Source organism: Temnothorax americanus, unplaced genomic scaffold (assembly GCF_048541705.1).
Source record: "Temnothorax americanus isolate GAGA-0224 unplaced genomic scaffold, ASM4854170v1 Scaffold5, whole genome shotgun sequence".
Classification (NCBI taxonomy): Eukaryota; Metazoa; Arthropoda; class Insecta; order Hymenoptera; family Formicidae; genus Temnothorax; species Temnothorax americanus.
In genome coordinates, this window is record NW_027509657.1 from 4,141,524 (window position 1) to 4,160,517 (window position 18,994).

An 18,994-nucleotide genomic window follows, 5' to 3' on the forward strand; every position below is an offset into this window, starting at 1 on the left:
TCCCTCTGTTTCTCTCTTTTTTTCAGTTTCAATGATTTTGAGAGATTCGGTCATCTGTACATTTATTTTGCCGCGCGCGATAAACATACAAATAAAAGATTTTATATTCAATGGAACTTACAGATTATATATCAGATTCAACATTTGTGTTTACACACTTTACTTTATATTTTAATAACTTTTTAATCCGTTCAGGAGGGAGGCTCGCTAATAAGAATAGTTTTCCTAAAGTTTATGAGTCGCCTTTTACGATTCTAGCCCCACAATTCTAAAATTTTAATATCTAATATAAATCTAATATGGCGGATCTAATGTTGAAAAAGTGATACAATTTACATGAAACTCACTTTGTATAGATTTTTGAGGTCGCTAAATTCGAATAAACCTTGAAATTACACAATTTCAAATAGCAGATCTGTTCAGAACGGAATACGTTCAACAATTGTTTTGTATATACTCAAGCTAACGAAATGAATAATGTTAAAATAGTTTTTCTATTATTCTGGCGATCGTATGGTACAGAGGGTTGTGTGCATGCTGCTCTAAGGAACCAAAGATTCGAAGTTAGAATCGAACTTAACAACCTCAAAAACCTGTTTAAGTGAGTTTCATGTAAATTCCATTATTTAAAAATTTAGGCCCGCCTATTAGTTCCGCCATTCTTAATTTTGGCTTTAGATTTAAATAGTACACCATGCATGAAAACCTTTTGTACAGTAAGTTCCATGAAAATCTAATTTCTGAAAGGCCTGGTCCCTAATAAAAATCACTCGTCCCGAAAGGGTTAATAGGCAATTAGTTATAATCTTCTGAACGTCACTTAAAGTCACGTCAAAAATATTTCAATGTTGAAGTTAAGTCGACAGTTACGAAAAAAGGCTTTTTTTAAAATAACACCCTTTCGACATATACTATTGTACATACATTCTTGTGCATCATAGAAAACCTGCTCTTTTACGATACCGCCGCAGACAAATCTATTCTGATTTTGGTCTCATTAGGCGCGTTTGCCTTCTTGACAAAGCGACTCGAATCTCTTACTCATGTCCCGCGAAATTCTTTCCCCTCCGTGAACGCAGTGCAGAATAGAGAAGCGACGTGGCTATTGTGAGGCTCCGTATTCCCGAGGCAGTTACGTAGATAATCTTCTATCCCCGACATATTGCGCCAAAGCCAAAACGGTGCACGGTCGGACGAGCATTCGGCCGCGCCGGGCTTACCTCTCAATGGCGGCCAAGTCGAGGGTGCAAAACATGCAACTCAAACCGAGAATACGTTTCTATTCGCGTAGAAAAAATTTTTTCTATCGCGCGTTTATGGAGTCCCTGAAGTGTTTATGTTTGAGAAAAGATTACGGAAACGCGTTATAAAACACACAAATATTCGTATACATGATTTGTGGACAAATACTGCTATAGCCTTTTCGCTTCGAATTATTTACAATTTTGATCTTGTAATCGAAAGGTAAAGCATCGAAAAAGTATGGTAATATCACGTGCATGTGTAATTGGGAATAGTTTTTCTTCAGTAAAAAAGCATCGAAATAACTCCTCTAATAAAATTTTCCATAACTTTTGATTTGATCAATGTTGTTGTTATATGCAAATAATACGAAAAGAATTTAAATCTTTCGTTCAATATTTAAAGATTCAGTCCTGAAAGAAATTAATAACGCGCACGATTAATTAGGATTATCAAAGCACCCCCCGAGTGCCCTCCGCGCTGTTGCCTGCGAAGCGTCATAAAAATACACCTGGGTGTAATCTGCGAAGATAGCATCGACTCGAGTAGGACTCTTTCGGGCGAGGGGGAGCGTGATATGCCATCGAGAGATCCAATCTCCGCGATATTACATCGGTTATGACGGATTCCTGGCGTAATTCACCGACTGTAAGAACAGCTAGCGCCCCAACCCCGTTTCGCGCGCGCATTTATGTATATATACACGCGCATATATACGCATTCATGAGGAGGGGGACACCGTAGGGGATCGGGCACGAGATAATTCAAGATGGAGTCAGGGAGTCAGGCGCAGCGCATCTGCCCGCGTTGCTATTATTCCAAGTATATGCACTCTGTCGTTTAACCTCCTCCACGTATCTCCGCGGCATTTTGAAACGGCGAAACTCCAACAAAGGTCTACCCTCTACCTGAGCCTCCTCCGGCACACGCATCAACGAATCTCAACGGCCGCGAGGAGCGAGGGATTTAATTCCGGTCCTCAAACAGAGCGCGTCCAGAATTACGGCGCCGCAGAATCACGGACCATTAGCCAGACCACAGCGACGTTGTGAGAATTTTTAATGTAGGATTGCTTCATGATACTGCAAATACAGCTGCTTATTTTAATATTCGAGTAAGGGCTTGCTGCTTCTTAGATTAATATTCTATATATATTAAATGCCGAAAATATTATAAATTAACCACATTCTATATTAAATTATCTATTTTATAAAAGCTTGAGCAATTTTTTTTGCAACGCAAAATGTAAATACTGAATTAGAAATGTTCATAGAAATCTCGATTTTAATATCCAGATATTAGTACGGGTTTTCTGCGTTATATATATATTAATAAATTGATAAAAATACTGTGAATTGTCACTCACGTGTATTAAAGCATCTATTTTACAATTTACAAAATTGTAAGTCATTTTTTTGCATCGCAAAACATAAATACCAGATTAGATAATTTTATACACAGCTTCCTGAACTTACCGGAAATGGGCGACACATAATATTAATTTGTCAAGTAATTGTCAGCAACAACGTCGATAATCTAAGGTTTGCTCGTGAGGAATGTAAATATATGCATATAATGCGAAAAGATTGCCATGCGCAACGTCGCATGGGGGGTGTGAGGAGAAGCTGCTTTCCTTCTCACCTTCGGTTCCGCGGTGACTCGCGCGAAGTGGTGTTCGCGAAGTGGTGTGGCGGGGATGATGACGCAACCCCCTGTCGTCTCGTAGCGATGACGTTCAACCCCCGGACACGTCAGGGACGAACCACTCCTTTCGTCAGATCCGCCTTTCGCCGGGGGTAGGGAAGCCCTCGACCAATGAAATACGTTTTCCACATAGCAGCATCAAAACTGTTCACTAACGGCGCTTAGCATCAAAAAGTCTCGACTAAGGTGACTCTCAGTCACATTTCACCTCGATGTTAGTCCTCAGCGTGTCGCCGCAGCCAAAAAGTGATGTCGTAAAACACAAAAGACTAACCCGTCCGAAAATTCCGACTTTAATAAAAAAAATCCCATTGTGCGCGCGGTGCTGTCGGTGAAAAAAAATTCTGTCTCTCGTTCGAACCTCTTCAATGATCATTGTGCAGTGACGATCACGAAGGATGCAGAATCAGGAGTCACAGATGCCACACATGCCAGTTCCAGCGCCAAAGATGCCGGCTTCTTCAAGTAAATAGCCCTTGCATGTTGGTTTAAAATTATCGAAAACTCAAATATATTTTTAGTTATCTCATTCTAAGATTTTAACGTGTTCCCTGCCGCGTGGGGTGTATCTGCCCCATGTTGAAATTTCCGTTCCGTCAAACCGTTTAACATTTTCATTATTATAAATGTAACATTATTATAAAATATTTTATAAAATTATGTGTTAATGCTTGAATATTATGTAATGTGCAGTTGTCACATTGTGGGAACATCGTTACACCGTTTTCTTAATAATGATGATGAATAATAATGAATTTGTCTTTTAAATATATTGTACGATATATGTTAAATATAGGTTATAAGCAAAATTATTAGTCTCAAACAATGTGAAGCGCATGTGACCCACGTGGGTTGAATGGAAAGTTATCGAAAATTAGTTTGGCAGGCAACGTGTTAATATTTTCTTTTTGACAATATTTTGGAACATTTTCTAAACATTCGTTTACATAATGCAGCAATGAGTATAAATTTTATTTATACAAATTGTTCTTTATATACTATGTTTGTTCTACGTGTTATATCAAGTCACACTTGTCTTTTTATTTTTATTTTTTCCTTCTTTTTTTATTACCTTTTTACTTACAAACTTTTAATTATTCTATGATTATGTGTGCCGAAAAGAGAATTTGTCTTATATATAAATAAATCATATTTAATAAAGTTTATTTAATAATAATAATAGCAACATATTAGATTTACCGGAATAGATTTTTTTAATAAAGAATATATACATATAACAATTTCCAGAATTATTTTTAACGATTTATTTTATAAAAGTTTACCTCTCTTGTGTAAACAACTGTTGATATTAAGATGACAAATGGAACACTATTAAATTTGATGTATTACTTTTTATTAATGCACAGAGAGAGATATTCCAAGTATACAATATTAACGAAACTACACGAAAACTTTTGTTCAATCCCAAATTTTCCACTAGGTAAATTTTTTTTTTACGAATCACCTGTATTCAGAAAAAATGTAACAAGTAACATAGGGACAGCTTTCTTTTTTCTTATGAATGCTAAGACAAATCCTTTTCTTTTCTATGTTATTTATAAGGCCTTTTTACTGTAAAGTCAGTCGTAAAGAAAAATAAACTATATTTACTTAGTCCAATGTCATTAGCCTTGAAAAATGTGAGTATAAGGTATTTAAAGATAAGAAACCCAGATTTAAAAGGACAAATGAAATCGTGTAACATTACCTAACTTGAGAATTTTTCCTTCGTTTTTCCCTCTTTTTTTTACTTCGCATCTTTTGAGACGCCGTCTAATTTGCTAAGCTTTTGATACGACCTTGGTACTCATTAAGTACGCATAAACTGAGTGTATTCATTTATCACAACATTTAAACAAGATTATTTTATTACCTTGTTTCAATGTGTAAATATATTATTCATTCTTAGGTATGATACTTAAATGAAACATTCGATGATGGAACAGGATAAATGTTTGCAAGAGTTGTAACAACTATTAGAAAATTGAACTATTAGAAATTGGTTCTCTATCTGACAAGATCAATGTAACAACAAAATATTTTCTCTCTCACTTTTTATAAATTCTCTAGAAACAGAAAATAGAAAATTTGTTTTTGTGTTACGTTAGCTACGAGTTGTTTTACAATTCTATTACCTTCTTCTAATTTTGTAAATAATCCGAAATTTCCTAAATTCTTAACCCTTTTTCTGACACCTATCAGTGACTTTATGTGATTTCTACCTGAACTCCGAATTGCCGTATACTTTGAGCTTCGCTCATTTATTGCCATCGATGCAGAGATAAAACTCCGAATGGTCTATAACTCATAACTTTGCATTACAAAAACAGGATTGCACCTGACGGATGTGTGTCATGTAAACGTGCAATAAAAGTCTACATTCATTTCCGTGACATACCTGCGATCTACCTGAGTGATCGATCGTGGCGTGCCGATTACAATGCCGATTCTCATGGTCTTCGCCGCGGCATGCTAATTTCATCTCGTGTGAAACAACAAACATGTGGCCTTTAAATATAGCGAACCACCGTGCATTTAAAACGATTCATCCCCGAACGCAGCTCATCCATGAGAAAGTAACGACAGATGGTTCAAAACAACGTGCCGAGAACGAATCACCGTGGTCGGCTAGCAGGTTGACGCGGATGGTTGAACACTGCGTCATTTGGTTTCCAATCAGTGCAAACGCATCGGGCTAATTATGGCGTGGTTATATAACTCTTATACCTAAAAGTGATGTGTAGCTATATCTATCTACCTGTTTCTATCACTTGTAATGATTTTTCTGCAATACGATTACAATAAACAGATGAGATATATAAGTACGTACTTTATTACAAGTTTACAACCATCTCTTTTTAACTCTTTTTAATACGCACAAATGAAAAATTTGTAACATATTGTTATAAGATATATATATATATATATATGATGAAAAATGAATGATGGACATAAGATAAGATTGATTGAAGCATTATCTAGAAAGATTCGATCTCCTCTCTTGAATTTGTCAGAATAAGTCTCTCTTTGCAGATGCAGAAGGGGTGCGTCGGCGAAGCGAGCAGATGACATCGCTCTAGATCAATTATATATGAATACATACACTGATAGCAAGCGGCTGTCTTTTAAACACATGTCACTACATTCCCATGCTCGTTTACCGCGTGCCACCTGATGGTGCGTGAAATGATAGAACGATGGGAAACGAGTCATTTAACGATACAACACTACATACAGAAAGTTATGTATAACTGTATGTACATCAGTATCGATTTCTACTATTTGCGATGATTTTTCTTTAACTCTACATCACTCGTGTGGTTTTTTTTACGTAATTACTCGCATGGGGTGTATTTTACACTCCGACATTATATCTTAATTTTTATTCTTTTCTTTAATTATTTAAATTATTAAATGAAGATTGATAATATTTTATGTCTTTCAAATAGAGATAAATGCAAATTTTTTTTCTTTAATTTATGAAACAATTTGTGCAACATTCAATCGATATGAAAAGTTTTACTCTGTGTATTTAATAGATTTCTGAAACCGTGGCGTGTTTTATGTCCTACGCGAATAACGTAGAGTTTTTTCGATTATAGTAAACAGATAAAATTCATACTTCATTTAGGTTTAGCATATTATTTTTTAACTCTTTTTAATATATGCAAATTAACAATTTATAATATATTGATATAAGACATAGATAATATGTATGATGACAAATACAATTGATGATAAACAAGATTCCCTATGTTTCTCTCTCAAAATTATTTTAAAAAAATTTTTCTAACAACTTAACATTTTATTTGTCATTTTAACACACCTGAGTTTAATAGATGTGTTTAACACTGTACGGACACCGTGTTTTTGAAGCATTCACTCGGGCACCCTGAGACTTTTAAGTCTAAAAGGTTTTTGAAAGCGTTTCTGTATTACAAAAAATCTATAAAAATTCACGTGTCATTTTTAAGGTTTCAAAAAGTGATTTCTATACTTACATAGATCGGAATTGTTTGCATTTTTTTTTTTAGAGCGCTGAGGGCTATTCCCGTGGGAATCATAAATGAAAAATCGACTGTGACTCTTGAAAGACTGTTGACTATTGAAAGACCCACAGCGTCCGCACAGTGTTAATGGATATTTAATCGTAATATTTTTGTCCGTCGTTTGTAACGCTTGCAAATGCGTTACAAAGTAAAACTGATGGAAGATCAATACGAAAAAAGTTTAAAGGCAGGACGGTTATTTTTTGCCGACAAAACTCATGCTGTCCGAGTGGAGAGGCAACGATGCGTCGTCGCCATAAAACGAGTCACGTGCGTTTCGTGGATTAGAGACTCGGTCTATCAACCCCCTTGCAATTATATCAAGAAGTTCGTAATTTTGCATAGCAAAAGTTCGGCCGGAGAACACATCATTTTACGCCGCGTTTAGCCGGTTCTCGTCGGGTCAGACCGATCGGCCGCGGCCGGCCCGTTCTTCTCTCCTCTCTTTCTCTCATTGTCGTTCACCCTTTGCATGCGAACGTGCACCGGCCACGGGGATGCGCGCAACGAACTTTTCCCTTAATTTCGTGGTCACGAACACGCGGTGCCAACTTTCAGCTTTCGGCGAGAGAAGGAGAAAACGTCGGCCGAAATAAAAGCCGAAATAACCGTCGCTGGCCAATGAATTACATATCCGAAATTATACATATCCGCGGAACTCGGTTCTGCCCTCCTCCGCCTCCGAATTTTAGATGTCGGATGTTCCAGCGTGGTATACGGGGTATTTCCAGAATTGAAGTTTACAATTGTGACGTAACGTGCACCTATAACATTCGGGCTGTTTTTTTGTCGGTGGCCACCCACGGCTCAAATGAAATAATTGATAACGGGGAAACACGTGCTCGCGCTTTAGAATGATACTTACCGTCTTCGTGCCGTACGGCGAACGTACGATTTTACATTCCCCTCTTTCCGCAAGCCACACCTCCGTCCGGCCTAATGACAGTATTTTTCGCATATATGCGCGATTGAAAACGCGCGTTTACGCGCATTCACGCGCCTCATCAAATATTTACGCGATTTTTACAGCAACTCCGTAGAGGGGCTTTCCCTCCTCCTCCTCCTCCTCCTCCTTCTCTCTTCCCTCCATCTTTTCTTCCCTCTTTCCTACTTCGGACATGGAGGAAAAGACCGTACGCGATTGTTACTATAAAAATCGCATGAATATGACGCGATACGTGACGGAAGGAAGATGATCGGCGCCCGAGCTCGATTCCTCGACGATGAAAAATTCAATTGCGAATGACTCGCGAGCCGACCGACCTGCAAATTTCATGTCGACCGCGTGACGGCGAGTGCAGAAACGCGTTGCGTGATTCCGACGCGCGCCCGCGATCGTGGGCACGCGTGCACGCGCGTGTTCGCGCGCGCGACTTCCAAGTTTCCCTCCTGGAAAGGGAAGAAAAAAGGTGGACATTCCTCGTCGCGGCGAGGGGTGCTGCCCTGTCATTCGGCCGCAACCCGTCTGCTTTCCGCTTGAACATGTGCACCGCGTTTTGCGCATTACCGTACCTCCTCGTTAATGATTTACCCCCAGGAACACCCGAGGTCCTCTCTCTCTCTCTCTCTCTCTCTCTCTCTCTCTCTCTCTCTCTCTCTCTCTCTCTCTCTCTCTCTCTCTCTCTCTCTCTCTCTCTCTCTCTCTTTCTCTCTCTCTCTCTCTCTCTCTCTCTTGGTCAATACGCCGCCAAGAAGGGTGAGCGCCTTTTAACCGTGAATATTATAAAGAAAAAGAGCGCCTCGCGTGCGCCCGAGAAACTTTTCGATTTGTCGCTATTACCGACAATTGAAGTATACGTAAGAAGCGGTAGAAACGTATAATATGGAAGTTGAGGCTTGATAACCGAGGGTGTGACTCTCACGAACAATCCTCGAAAGTTTTGATGGCCGAGTCTGGGAAGAACTAAACGACGAGTGCGCGTATTTAGTCACGATATCGTAATGTATAAAGTCGTCATCAGCGTCGTCAGTTGGAATGTACCAATCAACAGGTTGTCGCATGGTGTTTACAGCGCGCGCTCGCAATTTAAAGAATTAAACGAGCTCTGGCCGCGTTGTTCTCGCACTTGTGGTCTCGCCATCGCGACTATAATAACTACGGCAGAGATAAAGAAACCGACGGGACAGATCGAGAGAGCGAGCGAGATCGGGGCCCGATACCGAGCAAAGTGTCGTGTTTCTGGCTGCTCACTTAGGATCACTGAATGCAGCAGCCACATCCGGTCTATTCATGGCCCATTCACGATCTCGTCGGTCTCAATGGCGTAGGCGGAGCCCGTGACAAGGAGTTGGTACCCCATTACAAACGCGCGCGCGCGCTCCCGCTCCCCTTCCCGTTATTCCCGTGTGCGCCCGAGAGCCGCGGGTTTATGGTGTGCGTGTGTATACGCGCGCATATTGTACCACGTTCCCTCCTGCGGGAACTATTGGCGACAAATCGATCCATTCACGTCCGAAACGTCATTCAGTGGGCTCGTGTTGTCGCTCGTAAACGGGTTTCGACCAAAATACCGGCATTTTTCACCAGCCAGAGATTAACGCGCCCTTTCCATTGATTGTCAACGACAATGCCGTGCTTACTCGCCGGCCGGCAACGACTCCTTCCTTGAACGCGACGAAGTTGACGGCGAGGACTGTATCGAATTGATTGACGAGGGAATGATGAAGTGCCTCTTCGCGTCAGCGCCTTCCTCGGGCGGACTACCGAAGTCGCTGCCTTGAGAAAACGTCTGTCAATCGAGAGGATCAAATTGCGCTAACATTTCTTTAAAGGGACTACTATATCTATTGAAATATGCAAGAATATGGAGAAGCCAAGCTTGCCCTCTTTCTACATTTTTCAGATCTTTCTAATTTCTTACAAGAAATAGCAATATATCAAAATATTCTTTTTTGTTTTTTTAGATAAAAAGTTTTGTATGTAGATGAATTTTTTTTTTTGTATTTTGTCGTTATTGTATGGAATATTTTTTTTCGTTTCAGGCCGTATTCTTTACGACATACCCTGTAAGGTATGCCGGGATCACTCTTCGGGAAAACATTATGGCATATTCGCCTGCGACGGATGTGCCGGTTTTTTCAAACGGTCGATTAGAAGAAACCGTCAATACGTATGCAAGGCGAAATCCGAGGGTGGTTGTATGGTCGACAAAACGCATCGGAATCAATGTCGTGCCTGTCGATTGGCAAAATGCATTCAGGCCGGCATGAACAAAGACGGTAATTGAGGCGTTCTCGCGCCAGTGCTTATTCTCGCCGTTTCTTAATATTTATTTTTTAAATAAATCTTTTTTATGAAAATAGTAGAGCTATCATATCTTTCCGCCGCTTGTTAATGTACTACAAGTCTTTGGGGCTAATTGTAAGAGAAACTAAATCGCTCTCTTTATAGCTGTGCAACACGAACGAGGCCCACGTAACTCGACACTTCGTAGACAAATGGCTCTATTCCTTAAGGAACCTGAAATTATGAATAGCATGGTAGCACCGCCGCCAACGGCTTTAGACCTTGTCCTACCTAAAGCGCCGTCGGAACCACGCGTCTCCGTACCTGGACCGTCGCCCCACCCTCCCCTTCCGCATCCAGCGTATTGCAACGCATTGACATTATCAAAAGTACGTCTGTATCTAATGTATATCCATGTCTAGTGTGTTAATTTTTCTTTAAATTTTTTTTTACGAAGAATCCAATATAGCATACATATTTTCTAGATATTTTTATAGAATCTAAATAAATTTTTTATAGAATCCATTTACAAAATGTAAACCTTTTTCTGGAATCTTGGGAGGTTGGGAAACTCATTTCCAACAGCGACGAAACGTTGGGGATCATTGTCTATTCCAGATGCCATCGAATATACCGAATCTACAGTTACCGTTTATACCTTCGATCAATCCCGAGTCTATATGCGAGCAGGCCGCGAGGTTGCTGTTTCTGAATGTGCACTGGGCACGAGATCTGGTGTCGGCGACGAGTCTCGTTATGGAGGATCAGCTGACGTTGCTCGAGTCTTCCTGGCGCGAGCTCTTTCTGTTGGCCGCCGCGCAAATGATTCCTACCCTGGATCCCACGCCTTTACTGCCGCCGAGTCTTCAGAGTATCGGGCTCGCGATCGAAGTGAACCGTTTCCGCGAGACCCTGGCCGGCTTCCACGCGATGAACCTAGACCAACACGAGTTCGCCTGCATTAGGGCGATAGTGCTCTTCAAGGCCGGTCTGGACAGCGAATCGGTGTCCAGCAGTAGGAGCACCAGCAGCAACTCGCCCAGTCCCGGAAGTCGGCTCAGAGACGCGGTCTGCGTTGCTCGGTTGATGGACAGCGCGCAACTGGCTTTAGGCCAGCGACTCAGCGGGGCCTCCTACGGGACTCTCAGGCTTAATAAGCTGCTACTGCTGTTACCTACCTTGCGATCCGTATCTGCACATGCCATCGAGGAGCTCTTCTTCAGAACAACGATCGGCGTAATCCCGATTGAAAGGATCATCTGCGACGTGTATAAGGCAGCCTAACGCAACAGACCCGTCCCGACAAAGCAATATGAAACTTGAGGGAAATATTTGTTATGTTTTTGTTCTGGCTCATTAAGATTTTTTTAAATACTCAATTTTAATGTATTTTATTTATATGAAAAAAAAAGAAACATATTCTTAATAATTTGAAATTATTTATGTTTTCTTCTTTTCATTGCTACGCACAAGAGAGAATGTACAAAATTTTATTTTAATTTCATTTGTGTATTGCACTGGTACATAAAATGCAATAATTTTGCAACAAGTCTATTGGAGAATTTTAATGTGTTTAATTTTTACTTATAGCGAATTCGATTGGCCGCAGTATATATTCAATGTGTATTGATGTACATTAAAGACTGTCGCATTTATATATATATTAACGTGCAAACATATATAAGTGATTGAGACTTGTCCGATGTACAGCTTATACCATTACAGTTTGATTAGATATGTATTGAACATTTAATTGATCAAGATTTATGTCATGGCTTTTTCCACCTATATATATTATTTAATAACTTAACCTTTATATGCCCCGTGGGGTCCAGCGGGCCCCAGACCCTTTACAATGATATATTTTCAAATGTTCTTGCCAAAAATGGAGCTCATGCTCCCATTGATGATAGTTGAGTGCGTGACCTACCCGTTTGTACACTTAGCAGTACTCAGTTTACTTCATTTTTTATACTATGTTGAACGTGAAATTTTAACAATATAAGCATTTTATTCCCTTTTCTAAGCCTTGAACAACATTGAAAAAATTTTTCATATAACTAAAAATCAAAAAATCAAGAGTAAGGAGACATTTTTCGTGCTGGGGTCTTTTAGACCTCTCATGTCATTTACGAGATTCTTGAGAGGTGTGGCATTTAAGGGTTAATCTACATTCGTGCATTCGTATGTATCGTGTATTCAATTATATACATACTCTTGTATATTAGTGCAGCCAATCCAATTTGCTGTTAAAGAAAAGAAAGATTATATACATAATCGTAAAAAGACATGATATGCGCGAAATATTAGTGTGAGACTGGAGTGATCACGCGATAGGTTTTAGTTTTATTAACAAGGAGTACGGAAATAAAATAAAATAATGTTTTCCGAGACTCTGGAGTTGTGCAACAAATTAACTAAAAGAAACTGTCTAAAATGTTTCGAGAATAAAATGCTTACGAATGAAAGGAATGTACTGAAAACTAAAGAAATTACTATAAAAACACATGTAAATACAAATGTAAAAACGATGTAGCTTCGTTACATTCTAGCTAAGATCTAATTAAGTAAGATATGAAATGTGTAGGATGATATCTTATTGCGACGCACATGTCAAAATCATAAGCGTGTGTATAAATAGGATTTCAAAATATGTAAATAAAACGTTATATATCTTCAATATTTCTCTTTCCTTTCCTTGATATTTTCATTTTGAAATTTATTACGTATATTTACAGATATCAAGACAATAGCGCGAGGTAATTATTTTAGGTATTTTTACCTGCTTTCACGGAAATCTAGCGACTAGAAGAGATAAAGATCTACCTTCCATTTATTATAGAAGCGGAGAAAAAAAGCAAAGGGATTACTATACAAACGTTTGAATTCGACCTGATCGTCAGGATCGACAGAAAACGTGGTGATTTCACAGTGATTTGATCTATAATCGCGGTACAAAGAAAACCTGTGTTGTGAACCTCTGGCGCTGTCAGTTATTTTATTTATTTCTTAAGCTAACGTGTAATCACTCGGGCAAATAGTTCTCTAAAGTCCACATCTTTGTTAACGGCTGTCACGCTTCTGTTGGAGACTTTGTTATTTTTAAGGTTTGATTCTTTCCAAGATCTTTGTTACATCGCTTTCTTTCGTCAACCTTCTATTTAATTCCTTTTACCTTACTATTTGATTCTGACGCTATGCAAATAAGAATAAGAAAAACATCAGACAACGAAGTCTGAGGGCCCGGGCAAGACTTAAACAGTAAGGAAATCAACGGTACTGATTCGCTACCGCTTGCGTTATGTCTTAAGTTCTGGACTGTAATTGACTGATTTGCTTACTGCTAACGTTTTGCCGCTTAAGTTTTTCTATGTGCCCAGGCCTTAAGATCCGGTTAGTCCCCTAACGTAATTATAATTGCACGCTGCGTCGTATATCTTTATTAATTTAGAATTGTATGGAATGGCTTTTCACAAATAGGGTTTTGCCTATTTTTCTTTCGCGTATATTTTCCAATTATTCTAAATTATACGAAAAAGTTATCGTAATGAAACCTGAATAGAATTTGTCGGTTTGTACTCGCGTTGCGATACGGCTTGAGACGCGCGAAAGAATATTCTCACGAAGTTGCGAGATGCGGGACATGTGGAGTAATATTAGCGCTCGGTTCAATCGTACCTGAGCGACTCTCGTTATTCGCATGAGCGAACTCTCGAATGTTGCCACTCACCGACACTAGTACTTCCTTGTGCCTTAATATGTTTATGTCGATACGTATTCTAATTCTCACCCTCTTGCTTGCTCAAGCTGCGTGCATGCACAAAAATTTTCCAAACATCTGAAAATGTTAACCAAAATATGAAGAACGTAATCTACTTATGAATTGTTATAATTCTATAAGTTATTTACGAGTTTAAGATAAGATAAGATCTTTAACATGTCAAAATGTCAACGTTTATACGAGTAAATTTTTCACGGAACTTTTATACTTGTCTGTACAAATTCCGAGAGATTTTGCAAATCAAAGCATCAAACAAAAGAGAATGTAACTGTCACGTTTAGCTAAAACTTTCACCAATAGCACCAATTTCACCGAGGTGGAATGTTTACCTGGCTAATTCGACAGGCTATTATCCCGACGAATCCGAACAACTTTTTGAAGGATTTCGCTATCCGGTTGAACTCTTGTCCAGCTACTGTTTAATTCAAGATCGGTCATCCAAATAATCGGTTCACCCAACAAGTTCCGTAGCTATCTTTCATTTTTGTACGTTAGAGAGGTCAAGGATCCTTGGGCACCATTGAGTTAAGTTCTTTGTATTTTAATGGATTTTTGGTTGATTTTAATAGAACGTGTCACGTGAAATTTTTACATTAATTTCCACGATGTTAAAATCGTGAAGAAACTTTAATCAAAATTTCGAGATACAGTTTTCTATACAAATTTCATTTTCTGATTAATGCTATAGAGATAATACATATTCAAATAATAATGTAAATAATGTAGAAAGATGTGATTGTTAAATTTAATATTAAATTTGAAGGCGAGTTCGACGTGGTCACGCAAATCACCGAGCTCTTCGACAGCGACGAGGGGTGCGTGTATCATTCAAGAGGAACGGAGAGGAGCGATATCGCAGCACCCAATTAACATCTCGATTTAATAAAGCCCTCGAGCCGCCGTATGTTACCATTTCCCGCACAAAGTGTCTGCCAACTAAAGAAAGAAAGACAGAGAGAGAGAGAGAGAGCCCGCTTGTCGTCTCTGCACCCCTGAAGCCTGCTCTCGTAATCGAGGAGGCCAACGCTCTTCAGCAAGTAACATTGTAACGTTTCCGAGTGAGTGAATAATAATCCCGGGACTTCCTGAACAATGACGGGCCACTCCGGTGGTAACAATGACGATAACAGAGAGGCGGCATTCTAACGTCATAGGCCTGCTACTGTGGAATTCCTCTGGTTAAAATAAAAGCTGTTTCACGGTGCACATGGATAGTACGCTCATGTAGATAATATATTGTGTACCAAGATATTAAATAACAATAATGTTTTTAATATATCTGGTAGATTGTACGTCCTCAAAACAGCGTCCCAATTTCTACAGATTGTTTATCCGTTTTCGGAATATCATTTCGATGTATATCGTTTCTTTTTTCTAATTATACACCAAAATAAAAATGAAAAGAATACATGATTGAAACATTTCGCGTACAAAAGATATGATGAAAAAATTTGTTTAACAGTTTAGAATGGCTCTCTCTCTATGAAATTTTGTAAAAGATTTGGTGATTCCAATCGGCGGCTGGCCGTGCGTGTGCAATAGCGTGCATGTGCCAATTTATGTACGAGCGGTTCCCACCGGTAAAGAGTATTGGACAACACCTTGCCACCTCGACCACGCCGCGATGAAAACACACGGCCCAGCTCGAGAACGCGCGGCTCATTCCGGGGAACAATACCGGAAACAATAACGCCGATCTCCCATCGCTCGCCTCCGTCGATCCCGGTACATATCGCCGTATCGTATAAGTAACAGTAACAAAACGCGATTGGGGCACAATGGGGCGACGATGTAATTGCGCCCCACGGTGGCAACTGGTGCTCGTATATACAAAGAGTACTCGACTATATGTTACAATCTCGATTTCGTCGCCGATCCTCGAAGGCTACATAGACGGCAAGAGAAACAGGAGAGACAGAGAGCAAGAGAGAAAAAGAGAGAAATAGAAAAGCTCGGAGAGACCGCGTCAATGCCGCTCAAGTGACCTCTCACGAATTGCGCTTTGCTTTGTGCGCCATTGTCGGCTTTGTTTTGAGGTAACAAAATAGAAAACGCGACCGCCATTCTAGTCAATTAGCGACCATGTGATCCCCCGGATGCATCCCCCAAAGTGCAGGGATATTTCTCCAAATTCTCGGCACAATTATGCCATCGCAATCTGAATTTAAAATCCGTAGTTTTATATAACATTATTATTTTATTTCAAATTTCTCTTAATTTAAATTGAGAGCAGTATCAGTATAACGTTGATCTAATCATCTAATGCGTCTAACAAAAATCAGAGAGAAAAATATGATGTTAAATGCATTAAATCGTTATTATTGCGTTGAAGTCTTAATTCTTGCTAACGTCTTAGTTCATCTTTATATCAATATCAAATCTAAAAAGATGAAAAAGAAATAAACGATATAAATCGAGTACACCCCGTGCCGCCGTTACGGAAAGGTTTCGGCTTGCCCTCGATATAATTTATTCGGACAATAAGCATGCGTCTAACAGGCGTTCTACCCCTCCGCCACCGCGCCGGGCCGCAGGCATCAGTGTCAGGCACGGTGATGAGCCCCTCAATGACAGCGACCAACATAATCTGTTCCCATCAGCCAAGTAGACATAATGGACGCATCAGCGGCGGGAAGCGACAATGGGAGCCGGATAGCATTTTACAGGAGCGCGCGTGGTGGTTGCGCCCGAGAATCGACGGGGGTGGTAAAAGTAGGGTGACTAGTGAGTGGGCCCGCGCGCGAAGGGGCGAGCCGTAGGGTGAGACTGTCGTCGTCGTTTCCTAGTGGCACGCTTAAAACGCGCGGATGCACGCACGGGTAACGGCAACGCGACGCAACGCAACGCAACGCATTCGGCCCACCTCAGGTTCACGGCGCCGAAGGCTTCGCTTTATTAAATTCCTGACGCGAAACGCCCGGCACGTGCAAATATTCGTTCCCCGAATGAGACGAGCAATTCGGGATGCTTGCTTACGACGGACGCGCTAAATTCAACCAAGCACCCCGAGTCGCGAGAAGCCGTGCCAGAGTCGCGGGAACGCTTCCAGCTGCCGGGTTCCCTTGTTGCCCGACGCGATCCAGCAAAACAATAGTGGAGAAATCCCTGTACATACGGTATTCCGAAGCAATCACTTTCTGCGGATGCTAAAAAGAGTACACAAAGAGAAAAAGATTTGTAAAAATAATTGTCGATTGTAAAAAAAAAATTACTTTTCATAATTTTTATCTCTTTGTACACATATATTAAGGTTTCTCGCGTAGACATCTCAATCATACTACACAAAACAGTTTCTGTGCACGACATCCTCATACATTATGCGCGAAACTAAAATTAACCGATATCGAATATATACACGTTACGTGATAATATCTAGCAACAACTTACATAACTAAAAATAGACATATATTATTTCTGCATAAACAGGTTGGATTGATTTTTAATATCCAGTATGCTAATCGCGAAATCGTTGACTTGCACACCTTAACGGAAGTTTTATTAAAGCAAGATAATGAAAAATATGTATATGAATGATTTAATTAAGATCGCGCGGTCGGAAATACTCCGAAATTCTTCAATTAAGAAATGGAGATAAGAGAAATTAGCCATCTGTGTGAATTTTAATAATCATACTTTTGATATCTAATTTTATTCATTTATTATAAGTAAAATCATATTCTTGTCTTACAATTAGCAGAAGAGTAATAAATCCGCGACAGTTAATGAATATTATTATGGTTTAGTCAATTTAACGGATAGCGCATATACTTGTTAAAACTGTATTCAGATGCAGTTATGTTTTACTTTAAATACCTATAAGCTATATATATAAGCTATAAAAAAAAGCACATAGTGCAAAAAGATATAGAAATTTTAATTATCGAATTAACTAATATTTCTAGAAACGGTTTTTAATCAAATTATCAGTTGCGTTTGAAAGTGAAAACCCAGTAACGCGAGCTTGCATGCTTTTATTTGACAATTTCTATCTCTCTCTCTCTCTCTCTCTTTCTCTCTCTCTCTCTCGCGCGCGCAAAGTAAAAACGTCACACGACACCATGACAGCTTTTCAGATATATCCTTTCTCCTTGTGTTACGACATCGGTGTTCAAAGGACCATATATCCCCAGTGTTGGGCGCGCGTTTAAGACGCTAAAAAAAGCACGTGTGTGCGACAGACAATTACGAGACCGGCTACGACGACTTAAGACCACATGAAGGATCACGCACGTCAGCGCGATACTCGGGCGAACGGGGCCCCTTTCACAATGGCTGACTTCGTAAGGCAAAAATCAGAAAGTTAGGCCCCCGATCCTGCGCTACATCTCGGCGCTGCGCGCAAAGAGAGGGACTACCGAACGAGCGAGTTTCCGAGGGATGCGCAGCTGTCATAGAAAGAGTGCAGCGATTGGCCGCTACCATTAGTCGGCCATGCTGAATCTTTCCGGTCTGGCTTCTCCTCACAATGGTACACGCGGAGGACTTGGAACGGGGTCAGTAACTTCGCAAAAGATCAGGGTCGCCCAATAACATCTCACGTCGTTCTCGCGTACCCGCGAGCGTTTTGTTCATTCATTGTTCAACTGACAACACCGCTCGTCAACTCGATAAAATAGGCTGGATCAACGTCGAATCAATTGTCCAAAAAATGATCAAAACCGAAAAAGAACATTTTCATATAATTTATATTTTTTAACACCGAGAGATTTTGCGTGAAAGACGTATGAGTTAAATTCGTACGTGCGGCATGAAAATCTCTCGTGCCTGACGACACCCTTGACTGTTGCTGGTGACACGTGGAATATTCCGCGGGACGAGATTATAACAAACAGAAGCGCGGCGTGCCTCTGTTATTGAAATAAATCCCGTCATAATCATTGCTAACACTTCTGAAGAGAATCTGGCCTAAGCTAGCAGTAGCACGGGAGAAAATGGTCAAGAGACGGAGAGAGAAAGACAGAGGGTTGCTGGGGACACGTCCACGATTGTCGG

The 18,994-nt window shown here is 40.1% G+C and overlaps 1 protein-coding gene across 2 annotated transcripts; it reads left to right on the top strand.

Moving 5' to 3' along the window:
- The first annotated feature begins 2,651 nt into the window (after positions 1–2,651).
- Tll (nuclear receptor subfamily 2 group E member tailless) lies at positions 2,652–12,885 on the top strand. Of its 2 annotated transcripts, none has more exons than XM_077418423.1 (4): positions 2,652–3,411; positions 9,978–10,214; positions 10,387–10,610; positions 10,741–12,885. In XM_077418423.1, the coding sequence occupies exons 1-4, from the start codon at positions 3,345–3,347 to the stop codon at positions 11,503–11,505; spliced, it is 1,293 nt and encodes a 430-aa protein (XP_077274549.1). In that variant the 5' UTR covers positions 2,652–3,344; the 3' UTR covers positions 11,506–12,885. The 2 variants fall into 2 exon arrangements, with proteins under 2 accessions (XP_077274549.1, XP_077274550.1); XM_077418424.1 differs by having other exon boundaries at positions 10,840–12,885.
- Positions 12,886–18,994: the final 6,109 nt, after the last annotated feature.

What these genes read in the sequence shown, in the direction of transcription:
- Tll (XM_077418423.1), top strand. Translation starts at nt 3,345, where the DNA reads ATGCAGAATCAGGAGTCACAGATGCCACACATGCCAGTTCCAGCGCCA. An exon ending in AAAGATGCCGGCTTCTTCAA is followed by an intron (nt 3,412 to 9,977) that starts GTAAATAGCCCT and finishes TTTTCGTTTCAG; the next exon opens with GCCGTATTCTTTACGACATA. An exon ending in ACGCATTGACATTATCAAAA is followed by an intron (nt 10,611 to 10,740) that starts GTACGTCTGTAT and finishes AATTTTTTATAG; the next exon opens with AATCCATTTACAAAATGTAA.